The sequence below is a fragment of the Stegodyphus dumicola genome, chromosome 4 (assembly GCF_044657685.1).
Source record: "Stegodyphus dumicola isolate Sdum_Otavi_A_Nest chromosome 4, ASM4465768v1".
Lineage (NCBI taxonomy): Eukaryota > Metazoa > Arthropoda > Arachnida > Araneae > Eresidae > Stegodyphus > Stegodyphus dumicola.
In genome coordinates, this window is record NC_140771.1 from 154,437,681 (window position 1) to 154,462,025 (window position 24,345).

General features: G+C 34.5%; 1 protein-coding gene across 1 annotated transcript in view; it reads right to left on the bottom strand.

Moving 5' to 3' along the window:
- Positions 1–19,329: 19,329 nt before the first annotated feature.
- The window catches only part of LOC118188519 (uncharacterized), a 49,582-nt gene continuing 44,566 nt past the window's right edge, over positions 19,330–24,345 (bottom strand). The window contains exon 4 of the mRNA XM_035358955.2: positions 19,330–19,484. Coding sequence (XP_035214846.1) covers positions 19,393–19,484 — 92 coding nt within the window. The 3' untranslated portion in view covers positions 19,330–19,392. The remainder of the gene's footprint in view (positions 19,485–24,345) is intronic.

Genomic DNA, 24,345 nt, shown 5'->3' on the forward strand with positions numbered 1-24,345 from the left:
TCTAAAGTTTTCTGAAAAGCACTACAATCAGTTACAATTTTGAATTTAGTCCCTAACAAATAGTTTCGAAATTTCTTCAGAGCTTCTATTACTGCAAGGGCTTCTAATTCGTAACTACAGAGTTTCTCTTGCTGCGGTGAAGTCTTCTTACTCATATACTGGATTGGGTGATAATTACCATCATCAGACAATTGGAGTAATACCGCACCAAAGCCTTGACTACTAGCATCAGTATGGAGTTCTAATGGATATCCTTGCCTAAATATGTGTAGAACAGGTGCCTGAGAGAGAATTTCTTTCAATCTGCAAAAAGCTTCCTGTTGTTCGGAATCGAACTTAAAACCAATACCTTTTCTAAGTAAGTCACTAAGAGGTTTAGCTATTTTAGCATACTGAGGAATGAATTTACGAAAATATCCCGTTAGTCCTAAAAAGCTTTGTAGTTGTTTACAGTTACGCGGTTGTGGAAAGTTTCGAACAGCAGCAGTTTTGGAAGGTGATGGTCGAATAGTTCCGTTTTCAATTACATGTCCCAAAAATTCAATTTTACGTTTTAAGAATTGGCACTTTTTGAAATTTAGTTGTAATCCATACTCCGAAGCAGTTTTGAGTACTCTTTCTAATTTGTCTAAACATTCAGCTTCATCATTAGCCGGTATGACTATATCATCCATATAAATAATTAGTACACCTTCATTTAGCAAGTCACGAAATACTGAATAAATATACCTTTGAAAAACATTTGGACTAATACATAAACCAAAAGGAGCTTTAAGAAATTCGTAGATACCATTATGTGTTACAAATGCGGTATATTTGGTGCAATTTTCGTCTATGTCTACATGGAAAAAGCCATTTCTCAAATCTAGTGTCGTGAAGACTTTTGACTGTTCTAAGCGATCAAGTACTTCCGAAATTAAAGGCAGTGGAAATTTGTCTTTAATAATCTTCTTATTCAATTTCCGATAATCTATACATAAACGTTTCGAATTATTACGCTTGTTACACAAAACAATAGGCGCCGAATAATTAGAATTGCTAGGCTTTATTATGCCCTCTTTCAACCATTCCTTAATTTGATCGTCAACAATTTTTTGTTCCGCGAAAGACATGTATCTTCTATTTTGACAGACAGGAATATCATCGCATAAATTTATTTGCATCTTGAAGTCAGATTGTCTATTTTTCCGAGGCTGGTACGAATTAATTAAATTACACAGTCTTTCTTTATGTTCTGCATTTGAAATATGCGATAAATCAATCTCGTTGACAGAAATAGCATTCACCAGATGTGAAAGGTAATTAAACGTCGAGCTACTTCCGCTTTCGGGACTTTTGTTTACATTAACAGAGACGCCAGACGATCGCGAAGGATCATAAGCATTCTTCAATGAGACAGCAATATTCAAATTTCCCATAACGCAACGAACGTTAGAATTTCGAGATGACTCAGCAGTTATCAAGTTTACATTACTTTTATTCCGATGAGAAATTATTTGAAGGCCATTCTCGGTAAAAGAGAAGTTAAACTGACTCAATAGATCCAAACCTAATACAATTTGATTACATAATGACTTAACAACATAAATTTTCGTACGCAGTGAAAAACTATCAATTGAAATATCAGAAATAAAAAAGCCGATAGGGTACGTTTGTTTTGATTCAATTCCGTTTAATGTGATATCGCTACAATTTAAATTAGGAGAACCAATCTGCTTGTGTAACTCTACGCTGCATATCGTTACATCTGAACCAGTGTCAACTAAACTATCAACTAAATGATTATTTATTTCTACAGTCTTCATAATTCTATGCTTGTCGGAAATTCGTTGTAATAAAGCTGCTTGTTGTGTTTCGGGGGTCTGCTCTGGACAGTTTGTTGAATAATGCCCGAACTTCTTACATTTTATACATTTTACACCCTTTGATTTGTTTACACAATGCTTAGAATAATGCCCAAATTCCTAGCAATTAAAACATTTGACCTTATTAACGTTAGATTGATTTCGGTTTGATGACGAAAGCTTACTTCTATCTTTAACTTGAGTGTCTACTTTCGGTTTCGGATTTTTAAACTTAGCATTGTCCGATCTCATTTTATCATAAATTTTAAGCCTTTGTTTAAATTCAGATATTGTTTCGCAACCATACAGTATAGTTTTCCTAACCACAGAATCGGGAATACCATCAATAACATATTTAATTAATGAAGCATCTTCAATGTTACCTCGCGAACATATTTCTTTCATTTTCAAAAAATACTCATCTAAAGATTCATTAGGCATTAATTTACGTTTACATAACATTTCATGCAACTCAGCAGAATTAAAAGCTTTACCATATTCAGATTTCAAAAGCTTTTTTAACTTGCACCAGTCATTAACTTTAGGTTCACTCTGAATAAATAGTTTCGCTTTACCTTTTAATGATCTTTTAGCAAAAACTAATTTATGCAAATCACTCAATTTTAAAGAATTTATAATATCTTCAAATTCATCAATCCATTTATCGACATTTTCATATGCATTACCAGAAAAAGGATTAACAATACTTTCAATATCAGAAAAACTAAGATGAGGTTTAAATTGATCTTGAATTGGAAGCTGCATACTGTTATTTACTTGAGACTCGTTAAAACCAGGATTGTCTCTTTGATTATCATCAAGCATTACTTCAGAAAATTTATTAATAGTTTCATCTTCAATATCACTATTTTCTTTATGCAAAATATTTTCAAATAATACAGATAAATCACATAGGAAAGAGACAATTCGGGTTACGACTTCCGTTTTTGAACCTTCTGAATTTATGCACAGTACATTGCAAATTTTAATTAACTCATTCAAAGTAAAACTATTCTGCACTGCATCTATTTTCTTATTAAATTCTTCAGAATCTGGTTTAAATATAAAGCCAGAAAATTCACGTAATCTTTTCCGGTTATTTCGATCTCCATCAGTATTAAAAATAAGCTTATGCAAACTTTTGATTTCAGAACTTTTACGGTTCTTTAAAGCTGCTTCCAATTCTGGAATTTCTACTAACTTCATATTGGAAAGAAAGTTTTGTACTCACCCGACAGATGATCGTCGTCAATTGGGTAATCCACACTTTATACGAGTAATCCAATAAATCGAATAACTTGTGACAACAGTTCACTCAGTTCACAGTTCAAAGCACAGTTCTACTACTCGCACATTTTGGAATTCGAGGCCGCACGGTTGGTCGCCATATTTTTTTGTAGAATTTGACTTGATTCACAGCATGAGAGCACGAAGTAATATTTAAATGGTTTATTTAATATAAAGAAATGAAATTAATTAAGAAAAGTATATAAAGATGAAGTTAACGGTATGCAGGATTAACATAATGATGCACCAACAGTCCTTTTATAAACTCTTGAAGACGTGTGAGCCGTCTGCTCACGTCTGCCATCCACTCTCGACCAGGTCTCAGCGCTGTCTGGGATGATTCTTACTGCGCTGGGTGATGCTATACTGATGACGTCATAACGGGCAATTCTCATTCAGCATTGGACGGTATGATTTCCCACATATATATATATATAATGGTTATTCTTGCTTTAGAAGTGGTTCGAGTCACAGCGAAGGTATTGCTCATTTTTTATGTCTCCTGCTTCGAAATAACATAATGATTCTATATCTTTTTCACTAGTGTAGGCCCATTTGCTGCAATATTTGATGCACTTCACTGAATGAAAACCTTAGCAAAATGCAACTTGAACTTTTAGATATTTCTTACATTAGATATATTATATTAGATATATACAGTCGATCGACAAAAATATGGAAACACCTTGTGAAATGCATGTTTGAAAAAAAAGATTGATTTAAATGAAATATGTCGGTGGCCCTGGCGTTTTTGACTACTGACGCCATCTATACAACTTCGTAAATGTGCTAAACAGTTCAGTTATTTGTCGAAGTACTGTTATGTGAGGTTGTCATTGCATTATGTCAGAGTTAACAGACATCGAAGTGGGCAAATTGTTGGAGCAAGTATGGTAGGTGCTTCCGTAAGCAAGGTAGCCGAGGTGTTTAGTGTTTCAAGAAGTACTGTATTGAAGATTTATTCCGCATATTTGAAAAGCGGAAAAACATCATCTGCTAAATCACAGCGCGGACGAAAGTGTGTCCTGAGTGATCGTGACAGACGATCATTAAGGGCAATTGTGACGAAAAATAAGAAGACCACAGCTGCAAAAGTTACTGCTGAAATCAATGTTGTGTTACCGAACCCTGTGAGTACCAAAACAATTAGAAGGGAGCTTCATAAACAAGGAATTGCTGGCCGTGCTGAAATTGAGAAGCCAGTCATCAGTGATGCTAATGCCCGTAACAGGAAATGCTGGTGTTTAAGTCATAAAGCCTGGACTATAGAGCAGTGGAAGCGAGTAATATGGTCTGACGAGTCTTCTTTCACATTGTTTTCCACTTCTGGCCGAGTTTACGTTTGAAGAACGCCATCTCAAGCCTATGACACAGACTGCTTGTTGCCAAGAGTGAAACATGGCGGGGGTTCTGTTATGGTTTGGGCAGCCATATCGTGGTTCTCTGCTAGCCCCATGATAACTGTGTCAGGGCACATGACTGCCAAGACTTACGTGAACATTTTGGCCGATCAAGTTCATCCCATGGTACAAACTTTGTTCCCCGATGGTGATGGTGTCTTCCAAGACGACAAAGCCCCTGTTCACACAGCTCACATTGTCCAGGACTGGTTTTCTGAGCACGAGGATGAGTTGTCCCATCTCCCCTGGCCACCACAGTCACCAGACCTGAATTTTATCGAACCTTTGTGGTCTAAATTGGAACGGAAAGTGCGTTCTCGTTATCCACCGCCAACATCGTTATCTGAACTTGCCACCGTTTTGCAGGAAGAATGGTATAATATTCCCTTGGCAAACATACAGGAACTGTATTTATCCATTCCGAGAAGACTGCAAGCTGTTTTGGATGCCAACGGGTTTCCTACACCATATTAAGCAAAGAAACATGTTTTTTTAAAGGTGTTTCCATATTTTTGTCCAACCCCTGTACTTTGAATACACAATTTCTTTGAAACTGTTTTCCGCAAACTGCTGTTCTTTTTTCTAATTTCTTTCTTTCAGTGTTGACACGAGAATATCCAGTTCTTTGACAGTTATATTTTCATAAATTTTGTATTCTTATCAAATCCTTTAAAACTTTAGTTGTATCTTTCAGGAAACTGCCTTTTATTTTCTAGATATTTTAATTGCAAATTAAGCTTAAAGCAAACTGAAGGATGCGTAATTAAGTTAAAATATGCTTATTAAATGATAGTGGAATAAAGCATTTCCCAAACATTTATGATCAACAGAATCCAGCATTTATTCTGGCCCACTTAATAATCCGATATTAATGTCGAGTGCAAGTATTCTAAATCATGTAATTTTGTGAATTTTTAAGCTCAGTAAGAGTATTTTAAAGAGCATTTAATTTAAAATTATCTGTAATAATATGAGAAAAAACTAGCTATTTGAAACATTACTTGTTACAATGTTAATATAAAATTTGTATTTCATATATTTTTACTAAATGATGAGATATGATCAAAACCGTCGACCTCTTAAACTTAGTTTACATTGTAAAACACTTAGCTTGAAACTGCGCACTGTGATATAGGTATATCATGCGTAAGAATTAAATAAAACGAAGTATCAATCCAAATACAGTCAAGTTTCAATAAGGCAAAACTGAAGAAAAACGACCGTAATCATCTTTCCATGGCTTATTTTTGCAAAAGGGAAAAAAAAGGATTTTTTTTTTAATTAGGGGAGACACTGGGAGTGCTAGTGTACTAATAAATATATTTATATAAAAATTTAACAAAAACAGGATTTTTTTTTAAATTAGGGGAGACACTGGGAGTGCTAGTGTACTAATAAATATATTTATATAAAAATTTAACAAAATAGTAAATCAAATTCTTTAATTTCAGAGGTTATAACTGCAGTACTATTGTTCGTTTTATATTAACGATTGAATGCTTTTAGTAGGTTACTTAAATTTTAAGATACGAATGTTTTTATTCCTAAAATGTTATTTAATAAATTACGAAACATTTAAAATCCAAAAGAGAATTTCTTAATGTATTTTAATACTCTATTTTTTTATCAAATATGAATTGTCATAGTAAATTACAAAACATTTAAAATCCAAAATACAATTTCTCAGTGTATTTAAATACTCTCATATTTCTGTTAATTGTGCATTGATCCGGATATCAGGTGATCTTCAGTATGAAAAAACAAATCTTACTTAAAGTATTTTTTAAATGTTGAGGTACACTACGGAAAAAAAAGGGAGGGCAGTTCTATATCTTCCGTTCTACTGGGCCGATTGACGAAATTTAACTTGAGTTTTTCACGTCTCGAAAGCCTGACTCAGGATATATATTATATGTATATATAGCATTCTTCTAATATAGGTATTTTGACGCAAAATCAAACGTTTTTTGAAATGACATGCAATTTTTTTCATATTTCGATTCTAAGACTCAAATTATGCCTAAATATTAATTTTTGTAAAATTTGGTGCGAAATTTACGGAGAAATTGAAAACGTTATCTTGTCACATTTTTTTCTGTTTGCACCAAGAATAATTTGCTTGGCGAAATACTTAATTCATAGTAATCTACTTACTTTTCTTTCCAAATTTCAAAACGCTCCAAAATGTAAATTCACGTATATCTTAGGAAATGTTGAATAAAAAACTAATTTTCTGCACTTGTGCTTAGAAATACATCTACGTTAAGAGGATGGTAAAAATTTTACAGGTTGTAATTCAAAATTTCTTTCGAAAATTTATAAAAATATTTAAAAATGCAAATTTTAAAATTGAACCGTAAAAAATCGGCGAATTTTATTTGGAATGAACCTAAATTTCGAAATATTAAAGGAAGAATCAAATAAGTTTGATAAAAAAAGAGATATTAATAAATGTATACCAAATTCAATTATAGCTAAGATTTTGAGAGTTAATTTTTTAAAAACTGTGCGGTTTTAACAAAACTGGGCTATTTGGCATAATTTGAGTCATAGAATCGAAATACAGAAAACAATTGCATACCATCGATTTTGTGTCAAAATACCTATAGTAGAACTATGCTATATATAAATCTAATACATATCTTAAGTCACGCTTTCAAGACATGAAAAACGCAAGCTGAATTTCGTCAATCGGCCGAGAAGAACGGGAGATGTACAACTGTCCCCCTTTTATTATTATTATTATTATTATTATTATTATTATTATTATTATTATTTATTTATTTATTTATTTATTTTTATTTTTATTTTTTTTCCCAGTGTTCCTTTATAAGACGAGTGCGACTTTAAGATGAAAGAAAGGGTATGACTTCAAAAAGCAAACTTTTTTTTTTTTTTTTTCAAAGAAAAGTCCTGTATTTTATTCTAAGTAGTAGGGTGTTAAGATGTCTTAGTAATACTTATATTAATCAGATACATGATTTATGTTTTCAAACTTTCATTAGGTTATTGAAGTGGAAAGCTCTAAACTCAACTATGCTGTCATCGAGAATAGAAACACGGATGTTCGAATTTGCTTACGCATATGGATATGCTTTACATTTTGACTTAACTTCACGTTTGGACTTATAAACTGGTTACACTATGACACACACACGGGTGAATGCGACAACCAATTAAACGCCACCACATTGCTTCGGAATCAGGAAATTCTAAGGCATTTTGCAAGTTAATACTCAACGTCCTAACCACCATCTTGTTAATTTATATAATTTCTCAGAATTATACTTTATAATAACATGCTAAGAACAACGAAACTTAAATGATACAATGGTCACGGCTATTAAGGACATGGGGAAAACCCAATACGATCGAACTGCCAGATGGAAATAAATGTGTGGTGTTGGGAAAATTGCAATTACTAAAGGATCCTAAGTTTTACTAACGTTTATTTTATTTTAAATCTTTACTATCACTTCTTATTTTCTACTTCCGGCCAGAATTAAAAGCTTTTACTTATTAATGCAAATTTGTCTTGCTAACGCCAAGTACTTAAGTTGTGGCTTTTTGCCAAGCAAGAGAGAGGAAGGAGTTATTAGAAGCAGGAGGCTGGCCATAGTAGTTTTACTCGTTTGCTGGTTGCCTTCAAGGCCAGAGGTTTAATCCTCTTGATAATTTTAAACGTATCGTAGTTTTAGCAGCTCTCTGTACTACATACGGCTTCTTGTTAATTAAGGGCCAATCTTAAAGTAGGCACTTGTATATTAATCCAAAGTTAGTTTAGTTAGAGTTTTAGTTAATATTTTTATATTCTTACGTTCAGACCACAAGTGGTTGGTCTCTGTATTCCGAAGTCCGGAAATCTCTTTAAAGATAGAAAAAATAAAGGGTTTCGTATACCCTTCCTGTGTGTATTGTCTACTTCACAAATTATTGAACATAGCTTGAGTAAGCTCCCTGTTCCGAGTCAGGACAGTTCATGTTTCCAAAGCAAGTAAAGAGGAATACCAGTCCTGATAGTGGCGCCCGACGAAGAAGAATAACCATGGCCGAGTTTCAAGAAGAACCTGTGGTGCCTGTAGAAGCGGCTCAGAATCCAGAAATGCCAGCTGCCGCCCTGGAAGGATTTGGTTACATCGCCCAGACCATGCGCGCATCGATGAAACCAGAAGCAACATTTAATGGAAACTCACCGGTAACCAGTTTTTTGGAAAAATTGGATGACCACTTCATGCTGTACCCAGTCCATGAATTCCAGAAAGTCACCTTAACTACCAGCGCTTTGAGGGGCCAAGCGCTCAATTGGTTCAAATGTATAGACAGAAGCCTCTTGGGTCAAGCGGGAAGCCCCACCTATACTTACGAAAATTTCAAGACTGCCTTAGTAAAAGCCTTCCCTGTCATAAGAAATCGTTCCAAATTAGAAGCGGAACTCTTCAGCATATACCAGAAACGAATTGAAAATCTCTCAAGCTTTATTTTAAGAAACATTCACGTCTTTAAACTCTTGTATGGAAGCCGTCCGGATCCTGAGATAATCCAAGTGATTTTTCCGAGGTTAGTTCCCCAAGTACAAGACTTTATTGAATTAAGAAATCCGACTACACTGGAAAAGTTATATGAGCTAGCAATCCAGTTTGAAAGTAGAAGAACGGCGGACATTGAAAAAAGTCGCCAGTATGAGCAACGAAACCAATTTGGTGCGCCAAGACCACAGCAAAGGCAAGAACACGGCTACGGAAGCAAAGCGAATCAGTGGGCAAGGAAACCCGAATATCCAAAAACAACCGGCGAACGTCGACAGTTCAATAGTAAGCCAGAAAAAAAGTCTGAAGGCCAGCGGAAAAAGAAGGAAGGCATGAAAAGGAAGAAACAAAATTTAAACTAAAACGGATTTCTGCTGACGGGAGGGTATGGAAATCCGAAGGCCAAGAAAACCCCTGTTCCTTCAAGTTAAATACAGTTATGGTGAAAAATTTGACTCTTCCAAAGATTGAAGTTTTGGTGAATAACATCCCAGCCACCGCAATCCTGGATACAGGCGCGCAGTGTTCCTGTGTGGCAGAAGATTTTTTTAGGAAGTATTTTCGGAAATACCGCATATATAATTCGGATAATACGACAGTGTTAGCGGAGCAAGGAGAAAGATGTAAGTGCATAGGTAAATTACCACTATACATCCGTATCAAGGACGAACAAGTAAACATCATGTTTTTTATCGTAAAAAATTTACAAGCACATGTCATTTTAGGGATAGATTTTCTTTCAGAGGCAGAAGCATAGAACCACCGAAATTAAACCTCGACCACCTGCCTAAGGAACAGCAACAAAAATTTCGACAAGTGGTAAGTGAATTTGCTTCGTTATTTAGTGATATTCCCGGATTTACTCAAGTTACTAACCATAGTATCGACACCGGAGATTCACTGCCAGTTCGCCACAAACCATATCGATATGATAAGAATAAGGAAAAAATTATAGAATGGCATATCACCGATATGCTACGTAAAAAGATCATAACGCCCATCTCAAGTAGTTATGCTAGCCCGGTGGTTTTATGTAAGAAAAATAACGACTATCCATTGACACATCCAAAAAGGTGGCGTTTTGCGATTGACTATCGTAACTTAAACTCCATGACTAAATATCCGGTATATCCGTTACCTATTATCGAAGAAATTCTAAGGAACACAACTTCTACCAAATATATGACTACGTTAGACTTAACGACTGGTTATTTTCAGATAGGGGTTAAACCGGAAGATGTGCCTAAGACTACTTTTATAACCAAGTCTGGCACTTATGCATTCTTGCGTATGCCGTTTGGCCTTTCAGGGGCACCGGCAACATTTCAGCGATGTATGGACATTGTGCTAAGGCCTGTTCTTGGAAAGACCACATTTATCTATTTAGACGATATCATTATTACTAGTGATAATCTCGACCAACATGTACAAGTTTTAAGACAGGTGTTTTCTTTATTAAATGAGGCCGGTCTAAAAGTTAATGTCGAAAAGTGCAAATTTGCAGCCCCTAAATTAAAATACTAAGGTTACAAAATATCTCAGAAAGGAATCGAGACAGACGAATCAAAAATAATCGCTGTGCAAAAGTATCCGCCGCCAAATACGGCGAAGAAGCTCTCTTCTTTTCTAGGACTTTGTTCATATTATAGGTCCTTTATAAAAGATTTTGCAGCTATTGCTGAACCATTTTTAAAATTAAAAAGGAAAAAGGCAAGATTCTCGTGGACGGCCGAAGCCAATAGTGCTTTCGAAAAATTAAAGCAAGCATTAACGCAAGCCCCTGTTTTGGAATTTCCTGAAAAGGATGAGAATTTAGAAATTTCAGCGGATGCTTCGGATTATGCGGTAGGAGCGGAACTTTCGCAAAATCAGCAGCCCGTGGCATTTTTTAGTCGAACTTTAAATCAAACACAAAGAAATTATTCCGCGACTGAGAGAGAGGCACTTGCAGTTCTGTTAGCAGTGCAAAAGTTCCGAGTCTATTTTGGAAGGGCGCCAATAACAGTGTATTCTGATCATGCGGCGGTAACTAGATTGTACTCAGGGAAAAACTTATCCCCAAGGTTAATAAGATGGGCACTCAAGTTACAAGAGTATAATCTGGTAATCAAGCACACCCCCGGAAAGGAAAATATCGTAGCAGATGCCCTATCCAGAATAAAAATAGATGAAGAAGGTAATACTGTAAAGGTGGCAATGCTCACAGCATGTACGATAAATTCCCGAGAAACTGTAATAACTGAACTGGGTAAGGATCCTGAATTTAAAAACATTTATGAGTATTTAAAAGATCCTGAAAATTTTAGCCACCAAGATATTGTGGCGATAAGAAATAGGGCGGCCCATTACGAACTAATAGATGGTCTATTATTTTATACAAAAACTACAAATTCTAACAACGAATTGCGACCTGTTATCCCAGCTAGTCTTAGATTAAATATCCTGCAGGAGTCACACGACTGCCCTTTAGCTTCTCATGCTGGTATTCGAAAAACCATCCAACGCGTACGCGAAGCAGTTTATTTTCCTGAACTGCAAAAGTTAACAAGGGCGTATGTCCAGTCCTGCCCAACATGTCAAGCAGTTAATTATATTAATTTCCGCCCGGCCAGGTTTCTAAATAGCATTAAATCCGAATTTCCAAATGAAATAATTGGCATCGATATATTGGGCCCTTTCCCAAAAAGTCAGTTAAATAAAAGTCGGTATCTCCTTGTTATGGTTGATCATTTTAGTAAGTGGACCGAATTTGTTCCCTTAAAACGAGCCTCCGCGAAATTAGTTACTGATTCTATTTTAAATAAATATATTTTAAAATACGGGGCGCCCCTAAAAGTTATATCGGATAATGGTCCTCAATTTGTAAGTAATATATTTGAAGACATGTGCCAAAAACTGGGCATACGTCATTTAAAAATGGTCCCGTATCGGCCCCAATCAAATATAGCGGAACGGGTCAATAGAAATATAGTGAAAATTATCCGTAGTTATGTTAAAAATTTTCATAAAAGCTGGGATAACTATGTGAATGAATTAGGTTTCGCCCTTAGGACCGCAAAACATAATACAACGGGCAAAACTCCTGCTGAGTTATTTTTAGGCAGAAAGATTATAACGCCGTTAGATAAATTACTTTATGTGCAACAAAGAGCCCCAGAATTTAAAATGGGTGATATAGAAAAATTAATTAAAGAAGCAAAAAAGAACACTGAAGTAGCACAGAGAAAACAGAAACTTTATTACGATATGAAACGACGGGGAGTAACTTATAAAGTAGGAGATGAAGTGTAAAAAATTAAGCATTCACTTTCTTCAACACCTGAAGATAAAACTGCCAAATTTTTTCCACGATTTGAGGGACCATATGTCATAGAAAAAATAACTCAGGCTGTAGTGGTGTTAAAAGCCAGGAATGGTGATACCTGCACCGCAAACGTTGACCAGATAAAACCATTTTATAATCGTAATAAAATGCCAATATTTCAAGATCTTTTGCAGGATCCGGCACGGCAGGCACAAGCTCCAGAGGTGGAACAACGACAATCACAAGAGAAGCCATTACTAGACAGGAGCAGTTGAAAAGAAAGTTCCCCCGTTGGAAAACTGAAGGTAACAAGAAAAAGAAGCCGTTCCACCGACCAGAAAAGAGAGAGCACGACCACCCCCAGAATGAAGAAGGGAGAAGTACGACGAATGCAAAGAGAGCCAGGAGAAATGATGGCAACTATAACCCGGCTCCAAAACGGAAGATATACCCATCGGATAGGAGTCTACGCAGCAAATGTCGACGAATCGATGAAGGAACACCAGCTGCGGAGGCAAAGAAACAAGAAAAATTTGAGCAGCCAGCAACGAGATCCAGCCAAGAACGAGAGACAGTTGTCCCGGTTCCGCCAAGACAAGCTGCCATCAAACGGCCGAGACCACAGGCAGAGGCTAAAAAGAAGGTCTGCAAGGGTGGCCGAACTGGAAGGAAGAGAAAGTTCATGGAGGAAGGAACAGAAGGGCGAACCCGTACAAGACGGAAGATCAACCAGACTGTAGTCTTCGCCACTTTCCAAGCCTGGGCAGATAAAAGGATGTCTGAATATCAAAAAGATAAGTAAAACTTTATGTTACTTTGAAACCTTAAGTTAATTTTTCATTCTTACTGCAAGTGGCAGAATTCAAGAAGTTTTACCTCATGTGAGGCCTACCTTTATCGTCAAAAAGGCGAGAAATGAGTTGTCACCTATTTTGATATTGTTTTTCAATTACTCGCGCGTAAAACTAAAGTTGATGTATAATAGGAATGTGTAGATACTTAAATATTGTAAAAGTTATTGTATAAATTTTATTTAAAAAAATTTTATTCTTAACTGGCAAGAAAGAAGTTTTAGTCTGAAAGACTTTTGAAATGTAGTATTTCATTGTAGAAGAATTGGCACTTGCTTGGAAAAGAATAGAAGTTAACAATGTATTACTAATGTATGTTTTAAAATGCGTAAAATTAACGGCATATTAATATGTCCTTATATACAATGTGAACTGTTATTTTAAAAGTTAAGAAATACTGTGATATGTTAAAAGTGAAAATATTAGAGTAATGCCAAAAAAAAAAAAAAAAAAAAAAAAAAAAACTTTTTACTTATTCGTGTGACTGTAAAAAGAGCAAATTATTGTGAATATGTGTTAAAGGTTAAATGAATGTAGTTAGGCTCTCTGACGCTACACTTCAGAGTTAGCCACTTTCAGAATAGTACCTCAGGGTTTAGAGTTGAAGTTAGGGTGTGTTACGAGGTCTTGGTATGTTGAATTTTAACACGTTAGTGTTTTGATTGCATGCGGTAGTGTTGAACACTTGTACATAGACACGCTCGTGTTTTGGTGTTTTCCTTTACAACACATGTCAGAGAGCACGGGGAGATAATTAAATAAAGTCATGAATGAAATAAGAATGTTAAAAGAGAAATATAAGTATTCATGTTACTTGCCATTTAATTGTGTAACATTTCATTAAACTAGTTTTCCTTCCAGATCTCTGGAAGGAACCAGATTTCAACTAAGAAACTCCTGTTTATAGATGCAGTACAGATGAAAAATCTTGTCCATGGATTTGATAATGTAAAAACGACTATTTTTTTTTTTTTTTTTTTAAATTTCTAGTTTCTAGTGAGAAATGTTTGTAAAAGATTGGCCTCGCGTTAGATTCTAGAGCTAAAAGTTTTCAACAAGGTCGTTTTAGACCTCAGTTTCAAACTAATTAACTCTGGCGGGAAGTATGTAAGGATCCTAGGTTTTACTAACGTTTATTTTATTTTAAATCTTTACTATCACTTTTTATTTTCTACTTCCGGGCAGAATTAAAAGCTTTTACTTATTTATGCAAATTTGTTTTGCTAACGCCAAGTACTTAAGTTGTGGCTTTTTGCCAAGCAAGAGAGAGGAAGGAGTTATTAGAAGCAGGACGCTGGCCATAGTAGTTTTACTCGTTTGCTGGTTGCCTTCAAGGCCAGAGGTTTAATCCTCGTGATAATTTTAAACGTATCGTTAGTTTTAGCAGCTCTCTGTAATACATACGGCTTTTTGTTAATTAACGGCCAATCTTAAAGTAGGCACTTGTATATTAATCCAAAGTTAGTTTAGTTAGAGTTTTAGTTAATATTTTTATATTCTTACGTTCAGACCACAAGTGGTTGGTCTCTGTATTCCGAATTCCGGAAATCTCTGTAAAGATAGAAAAAATAAAGGGTTTCGTATACCCTTCCTGTGTGTATTGTCTACTTCACAAATTATTGAACATAGCTTGAGTAAGCTCCCTGTTCCGAGTCAGGACAGTTCATGTTTCAAAGCAAGTAAAGAGGAATACCAGTCCTGATAATCTCACTAAAAGCATCTTTCATATCAAAATTAAACAATTTGATTTAAGAAGTAAATATACAGCATATAAAGGTAATGAATGGACCTCACTCTTAGAACCATTTGAAAAACTATTATACGATGAGAGCAAAAATCACGCTAGTAATATTTTCAGTTATTAACGCAATTATTTCTCCGACTAGGATTTATTCCCATGAATTTGGCTTGTTTACATTTTGGAATTTACACAAAACAAACAGGGAAATAAAACCTGAAAATATTACTTGTAGACATTAGGTATTTTGGGAGGGGGCAGGCAAGACGAAAAATTAGCAACGCCTTCGCCGGGAATCGAACTACGGACCTCTGGAATACGCGCCCAGCGTGCAGATCACTACACCCCGTACCTTATATATTACGTAGAAATACCTTATATATTCGCCCTTTTAAAGGGAGACTGGGGTTTTTGTAGGACCCAATCGCCAAATCCTTTAGTTCGAGCGCCAATGTAGAGACTTTAGGTATTTTTTTTTTGTGGGGGGGGGGAGAAGCAGGCAGGATGAAAAATTAACGACGCCTTCGCCGGGAATCGAACCACGGGCCACTGGAATACGCGCCCAGCGTGCAGACCACCACACCACGAAGGCATGCATGCTAGGAAAGTGGGAGAAATACCTTATATACCAGGGGTGGCCAACTTGCGGCTCTTTGAAGGATTATTTGTGGCTCTCGATGAATGTACCCCAGTTCCCTTTTCATTTTTGTGTTATTATATTTAAAAAAATTATTATCGGTTCGTCTGTGTTTCAAAATGTCTTTTAAATTACAGACAACAAGTATGAAAGACTAAGTGCAACGTTGTAACAAATTTCATTTCCGTTCATCGCCTCTTGATTTTTTTTTAAATTCATTTGAAATTAACATAATTCAAGGTGAGTTTTCCATTTCCAATATAATTATGACCCAAAAAGCATCTGGACAATTAGAATTAATAGAGATGCAAGAAGATCAAGCTCTTTAATTAAAATATAAATCGCTGCCGATTGCTGAATTTTGGAAATTTGTACCAGAATCGAAGTATCCTGAATTTAAAAAGGTTGCTTGTCGAATTATTTCAATATTCGGAACAACGTACTTAGGTGAATCATTTTATTCCACTTTAAAATTCGTGAAATCCAAACACCGATCAGTATTAACTAACCAGCATCTCGAATTACTGAGCAGTTCTGTCACCAATTATTCACCAAATTTAAAAGAATTATCAAGAGAAGTAAAATGCATATGTTTAATTTTTAATATTTAAATTCAATGCACATATTTTATACTTTTATTTATACGTTTTCAATAAATATAATTTCTGTAAAAAAATTTTTAATACCTTTTTTGCATACCTTTTAAACACGTATTTAATTGCGGCTCGCGAAAAATTTCAAATTTTGAAAAACGGCTCAGACTATCAAGGAGCTTGGCCACCCCTGTTATATACTGTTTTACACTTATCAGGAGATAAAAGCTCAGAGGAAGTTTCACGATCTTAAAATATTAAGCAGCACATTCCAAGGAACGTAAACGATTTATGAGTCTATATAATGGATGGCTTGTCCAAGCTAACCCGTACTGTGTTTTGCTTTTTGTAGTATTAATCTCAAACATTATTGCCTTTAACAAAAGTCTGTAAAAATAAGAAGATAGTTTATGAAAGCTGTAGAAAATTCAGAAACATCAAATAAATATTTTCAAACCTAGAATATAACGCTTGCCTAATAGGACATTCTAGAACGGCCCTTTTGTTGAAAGTGGATTGTGAGCTTTTACTATGAAAAGGACTTTGCGGATATTGTATTGTCCTACTTATTTAATTTCACCTCATTTTATTTTTATATTGACGTCCTGCCTTCGTGTTTTCTGATTCATTTTTTCTTTCATGTTGTTAGGTAAGATTCGGAAACCTTCTATAAATGTTTAATAAATATTTATAAAATGATTTCTGTTTAGTAATTTTATTTCGATGAGCGCAGAAAGGATATATGTCTGCTTCTTCAAATTAAAAATTTTTTATGACTTGAATAATAAGTTCAGGTTATAAGTCAATACTTCAAGGAATGTACAGTTAGTATAGCTATTGGCAGAGCCGTGCCTACATATTTTTTCACCTGAGGCAAAGCGGTAAATGTGCGTCCATGCCTACAATGCAAGATTATTTATTTAGCTATTTGTGTATGTGTTGTGTGTGTGAGGGGAAGAATAAATAAATAATACTAAATGATGTTTGAAAACATAACATTATACAAACACGCGCAATATATTTATAGATAGATACTTATCATACAATCAATAATTTTTCCAAAATCTATTTGATTACTTAATTGATGTTCTATAGAGAAAATGGCCATGTTTTTCTTGTCCTAGTAAAGATCTGCTATAGTTTTTTATTATTTTGAGTTTGCTAAAGCTTCTTTCGCCACTAGCTATAGTAACTGGCAACGTTAAAAAAATTCTTAACGATACTTCCAAATTCGGATAGAACTGAACTAAGGTATAATCGTGAATTATTTTTAAAAGTTCTAAGCTTGTAGCTGCTTTTGTGTCCGTAATTATTGAAATAGTATGGTTTTTAAAACTAGATATTTCTGACTCAATTTCTTCGGCGTTCATATTATTCGGTCATTTAAGTTCTAAGCTGCTGCCTTTAAATTACTTTAAAAATCAGATGAGATTTCATTTAACTTTTCGTATCGCCATTTCAATTATGAAATTAAAACGTACAGCACTTCAGTTTCTGTAAAAATATATTTTTCTCACAAAGTACGATTTATATCAATTGATTCCTCATAATTTGGTTTATTAACTTTGCGTTTCTCTTCAAATTCTGACGATATATTCATCTCTAAAGCTGAAGTTTTACACTTTTCAAAAATGCATTGAGAAATATTTTCTCTCATTTCCTGTAATGAAAGACATAGTCCCTCTATTAAGCGTGCAGCTTTATAGACAGTTATAGTTTTTGACTGCAAGGTTTTATATACATACGGTGATTGTACACCATATGTTTCGCATCATGAGCAACTGTGTCCGATTATTAGATACGTGTACATAAAAGACGAATCCATTTTTATTGAAGAAAGCTTTATAGATTTTATGGAAACAAAAGAGAAAACTGGTAGTGGTTTAGCAAATGAAATTATTTATAAATTAGAAAAGGATGGCCTAGACATTCAAAATGCTCGAGGACAAGATTATGATAACGAGGCCAATATGGCTGGATTGAACAAAGGCGTGCAAGCCATTATTTGCCAAAGAAATGATCAAGCTACATATGTGCCTTGTTCGGCTCATAGTTTAAATTTAGTATGTAAAAATGTCGCTTGAACAAATTTAAGTATGTTAAAATTTTTGGCACTGTACAAATGATTTATAATTTTTTTTTGTATCTTCAACGAGTAGATGGGATGCACTTACGTCCGTTTTGAAAACAACATTAAAAGGTCATACGGATAAACGATGGTCATCAAGAGCAAATGCTGTTAAAGAATTAGATAAACAAATAACAGAAGTATATACGAGATTATTGAAAGATATGGCATTAAATCAGAAATCTTTGCAATAGGCTGAAAATAACAGCATTTTGAAATAAATAAATTAAAAATTTTTATGTTTGCTATCTGCGTGGAATTTAGTACTTCAAGAAATCGAAAAGGTAATTTAAAAATTTTAAATCTATATACTGAAATCTATATACCTATCTAGTGTATACTGAAAAGCTATTTCAATGCAAAACATGTGTATTAAGCAAAGATTCCATTGCTTAGGAAAACACTTCCATATTAAAGAGTACAAAGAAATATAGATGAAGGATGATAAATTATTTATTGGGTAAGAAACTATTGTTACGAAATGCCCAGCCGCGGTAAGATAGCTTCCCGTAAAATGGGTTTGGGTCTGTCAAAAAATGACAGGGTTGCCAGATTTGACGCAAAATCGCCCTTTTGCCCACATTTGGAGACAAAATTGGCGATATACCATAGACGGAGCGTGAACATTCTAGAAAGAATTCTTACCGGTTTAACGCAGAATGTTCTCGAAGGCAGGTCAAAAGGTATATAAACTCTGTCTGTGAGTAGCAGTTTATCATCAGTTTATCGTGAGTGCATCGAAGAATATCGTTGAGGGCATCATGAGAGTATCTTGAGGAGTACGTTGAGCTCCGAGAGCGATCGACTGAGTCAGGATCTGTACTTTAGTGCTTTGCCGTTAAGCTGTCTTCACCGTTGTAACCTGAAGGCTATGTTTGATTGTAAACTATGACGATTGTAAACAATCTTTGGAAATTTCCTGTGAAATACTGGCGAATAAATTGTGTTTTGATTATTTATCAAGTGTTTACATCAATCACTCCAAAATCCACGAACCCGTAGAACGCAAGAATATCTTTATTATTATATCACAGCATTCAAAATTATAACATTTATTTTTGCATACACAATTCTGTGCTAATCTTCACATCTCCTTTGATTTTTCCCATACATTCACGCAATTATTGAAGACATATTTTGATTGCTCTTCACCAGGGTAGATGCATACGATAATAGCTGAAAAATAAATGCCAATCAATAAGTTTTAATGAAAGCTATTATGAAAGCTATATAATGAAATCATATTGTTACGAAATGTACAGGCGCGGTAAGATGGCTTCCCCGCAAAGCAGTTTTAGGGTTGCCATAAAATAGTAAGGAAAGCAGGGTGCCATTTGGCAAGAAATCGCTCATTTGGCGACAAAATTGGCGATATAACATGGACGGAGGGAGAACCTTCTGGAACGAATTCTTACCGGTTTAGCCCAGAATGTTCTCGAACACAAGCCGAAAGCTATATAAACCCTGCTGTTCCGCAGTCAGTTAGTGTGCCTCATCTAGAGTGCGAGTTAGTTAGTATCGAATTGGTGTCTCGTCTAGCGAGTCAATCCCTGCGGAGTCGATCGAGTTGACAGCCGGGCAGCGAGTACCGAGTGGGTCGTCGAGTGCACCGAAAGAGTCTCATAGTCTATTACGGTTAGTGTATCGTCGAGAGAGCGTGTTGAGCTCCGGAAACGACTGAACTGAAGAGTCGGGAGCTGTGCTCTGTGTGCAGTCGAGTGCATCGCGAGTTGTAGCGTGGAGAGTCTCGAGAGTACGTGGAGTTCCGAGAACGACCAAGCAGAGTCGGGAGCTGTACTCTAGTGCTTTGCCGTGAAGCTGTCTCCACAATGATAGCCTGATAACCTGGAGGCTGTGTCGCTGATCGTGTCAGCGTGTTTATAGTAGTTCATCGACGACTGTTTTGGAGCTTTCCTGACAATACTGGCCAATAAAGTGTGTTTCGATACTTCATCCAGTAGTATTGTCATTATTCACTCCAAATCCTCACGAACCCTGTACGAATGTGAAGGAAGAAAAAAACGTAACAACTGGTGTCAGAAAAAAAAAGTAACAATATTATAAATATCTGTAAACAAAATCTTTGATAATGGCAAGTTGAGAAATTCGCCCATTGCTTTTTGGTTTATTCTCGTTTACTGTACATTTGAATACACATACAATATAAGAGTTTAAAAATTATTTTACTTGAAAATGAGCTTAAAACTAAAGTCCTATCTTTATTGAAATATATGATAAAGTTTGCTATTCGATTTCATAGATTAGACGGAAATTTTAGTATTTAATTTTACACTCCACTTTTACGGCGGGAATTGATAGTTACGCGGTGAAGAATAAAAGAGAAATATCATTTCGTCACTTGTAACAATGTTTATATGATAGATATGTGATATTAGTTTTTTGTGTAGCGGCCATTTGCGAAAGCAAAATTACTTACAGGGGCTGTAATGAATTGCAATAATAAATATTTGGTTATTCATCAAATGCAAATAGATGTATCAAATGTCTCTTTTAGTGTCGAATATATTATGATGTGGAATTTAAATCTGGATTCTTCGCAAATAGAAAAGAAGAAAAAATATTCGTTGATTTAAACTTTTAATTCGGAATCGTTTGACACTCATTTCGTAATAATAGTCTACAGTGGCCTGCCTCAGGCAACATTATACCTTATAAAAATCGAAAATAAAACTTTTAGGGAAAAGTTGTTCAGTGGAATATATCTATGGAAAATCGAGAAAAATCGCAGAATACATTAACCAAATGAGAGCAAGCCTATCGAGCAGCGACTCCAGAATCCTTTCGCAAGGGATTTTGAGATTTACAAGAAAATATGTTTTATTCTTTATATTTCAAAAACCGCTACGCTTGAGAAAAATTCTTAAAAATCTTGAGAATATAAAAAATATATTAGTTTTTCTTTCACTTCTGACAATTATGTTTACTCGTTTAAACGAATTTCAACCGCTCAGTATACGAATACTTTGATTATTTCAAATGAAATACAGAAGAATATAGAACGATTTGGAAATAACGACTTAAAATTTAAGGTCTTTAGAGAGAAACTTTTGATAGAATGAAGTGTGACTACGATTCGTCGAATAATCTGTAAAATCACATCACACGATCTTTAATTGCTTTAAAAAAAGCATGAATTTTATTACGAGGAGCAACCGAATTGGAATCTGGTCTAACTGGTAACATGCGTAATAATAAAATTGTGCGCAGAAATACTGCTGGAGAGTGTAGAATATTTCGCAAGTTTACCTATTTTATGCTATATATCTATTAATGTTAGAGTGCTTATCTTTCCACAGACTTTCAGCAGAAATACACACATATATATAGGCCACCAGATTTCGAAACGCTGTAAAATGCATTTTTTTAATTTTTTTTTTTTTTTTTTTTTTTTACCGAAAACCTATTTTTCTATCTCCAATGACAAAAGAAGTTTACTATTTTTAGAATTTTTATGCTCAGACACAGGATTCTTTCAATAGAGTAATAGGTTACTTGATGTTCTAGAAAATTTATTTGAACGAAACATTTCAGACTCTGAAAAATAGTTCTAGAAAATTTATTTGAACAAAAAATTTCAGTAACTGATATATAAGTATGTACTATTATTTTTTACAATATAATTAAATGATCAAATGAAAAACGAATATGAAATAACTTTTCTGTTCATATTTTAAGAAATTTTTCTGTTTTATTCACTCTCTTCTTTATTAAAATACATCTTTTAACATGTTTTCTTTTTTAGCCCAAAGGGGCGGTAACGCAGAAGGGCTGTGAGCCTCAAAATGGCAGTTTATGCCTTTTCACTATAAACGGCAAATCACTTTTTTAATTGCTGCCACCAAAATATTATTGCTTTGTATTATTGTATTTAAAGAAATTAAATAATGAAGAATCTGCATGAATATACTTGTACCTATGTTTCTAGCATTGTGAAGAAGCGACAGTACCTAGAACTATCAAACTTTAATAACCTAATCCTCCAACCTGAACATGAGCACCTGGACGCCCGAATTTTGAATTTCAAATTGTTTTATTATCCAATTCATATTTTGTAAAACTTAACGAATTTTTCATCAACAACCTCAACGATTTCAATGCGAGCAATAAAAACACTACAAAAAAAAAAAAAAAAAAAAAAAAAAAAAAAACCTCCAGTGCGCCAGACTGTTTATCGGGAATTCTAAAGACAGGATAATTTTAAGTATTTTGTGATACTGCTGTTTAACTGAGTTTTAAGTGCTTTAAGTGTGAAGAACATGATATTTAATAAATAAAGGTAACGCACAAAACGTTAAAAAACGCTTCTTTGGGTGTAATATAAAATCTAAAAGTTTCAGATTTTATTAAAGAATTTTTTTATTTCATATTTCATATTTGGTAAACATTTAACGAATTTTTGATTAATAAACTCAACGATTTCGAAGCGAGCAGTGGCAACTCTACGAAAAGAAATTTTTATCTCCAGCGCGCGAGAATATGTACGGAAATTCTAAAGATATACTGTTTTTAAATATTTAGTGATATTGCAACTGAATTGAATTTTATGTGGTTTAAGGGCGAAGAACTGATATTTAATAAATAAAGATAACACACAAAACGTTAAAAAAATTCCTTTGGGCCAAATATAAAATCTGAAACCTTTCGGATTTTATATATATACATATATTTCTTTTTTATCTCGATATTTTTGCGAATTTCAGAAAGGAAATCTCGAATCTTGTGAAATAAATTAATAATTAATTCTCGAACCTCAGCAACGTGTAAAATGAATGTGATTATAAAACGCATCAGGTAGGTTTATGGATTTAATAAAAACTACTTATTTTTACTGTAATGCTGAAATAGATCTCAGAATTGTAGATTTTTAGGTTAGCCCTCTGTTTAAATACACTGAACATGTACCAAAGATTAATTTATATAGGGTATAAAAGATTTTTCTATGATACAGTACAGTGAATGTTTCAAATCAAGTTTTGAAAGAAATCGAAGCTTTTGCATTCAAGAAGATGAACCCGAGAACAAGTAAATGCTAATAAAATAATAAAAATAATATCATTGTTTTAGGCTTTTCGGGTTCAGCTTCTCGCTTTTGAAGACAAAAATATTATGTTTCAGAAACGTTTTTGGGTATTTGTATGCACTAAACACAGTAAAAGTTTTGCAACGAAGAATTACTTTTATTACAAAGCTTCTGTCATGTCTGGGACTAGCGGAAATTCATTGATTTGCATAGAGTATTTTCTTACCAGACACCTCTTAATACCTACCTGCTGAAAGCGGGCATCTATTTTGGAGCGTGGGCTGATTGGTAATCATCAATGTTGAAAAATAAGACTTTGCTTTTATTAAGGGTTATTATAATATTCACTAAAATTCTGCGCCTTACATAAACCATTTTTAACTTTCATTAGCTTCTTTCTGTTCTCAAAAAGCGAGATGCATTTACTTAATCCTAACTCCAAAGTCTCTTGTAAAACTACAGTGCACACATTCTAAGATGATCACCAGTCGTTCCATATGATTTTGATCTTCTTTGTAGGCGATTTTCTAAGAAGTGCTCAGTTATAGTGTTTTATGTTAATTAACTCAGTTATCTTCTTTTTCTGTCCATACTATATTAAGACTTTCGTCAATATCCACCAGGATGTAAATTAATTAATGGATATAAGCACAGATTTCTTTTGTTTAGAAGGAAGTCTTTGGCAGCTATCGCTGACCAGTTCCTCTGTTAGACTTCTGTGTTGCTGAATTCATTTATTAGCTGTAACTTCATGTGGCCTTCATGAATATCTTAAGCCGAGGAAAAAGTTATTTAGGCACGTGCTACTTTGTATTTAGCATTTTAATATGGCTGGAACATTTGTTTCCCTCAAGTAGAGGCTCATATTTCTGTTACTATGTAGTTTATGTAAGCGCCAAGCCTGACATGTAAATAAAAATTTATTTTAAACCTTTTTACTGGCTTACCGCAGTGCAGCTTTTGTGTCGTATCGTATCTTCTTCATCTCCATCGCCA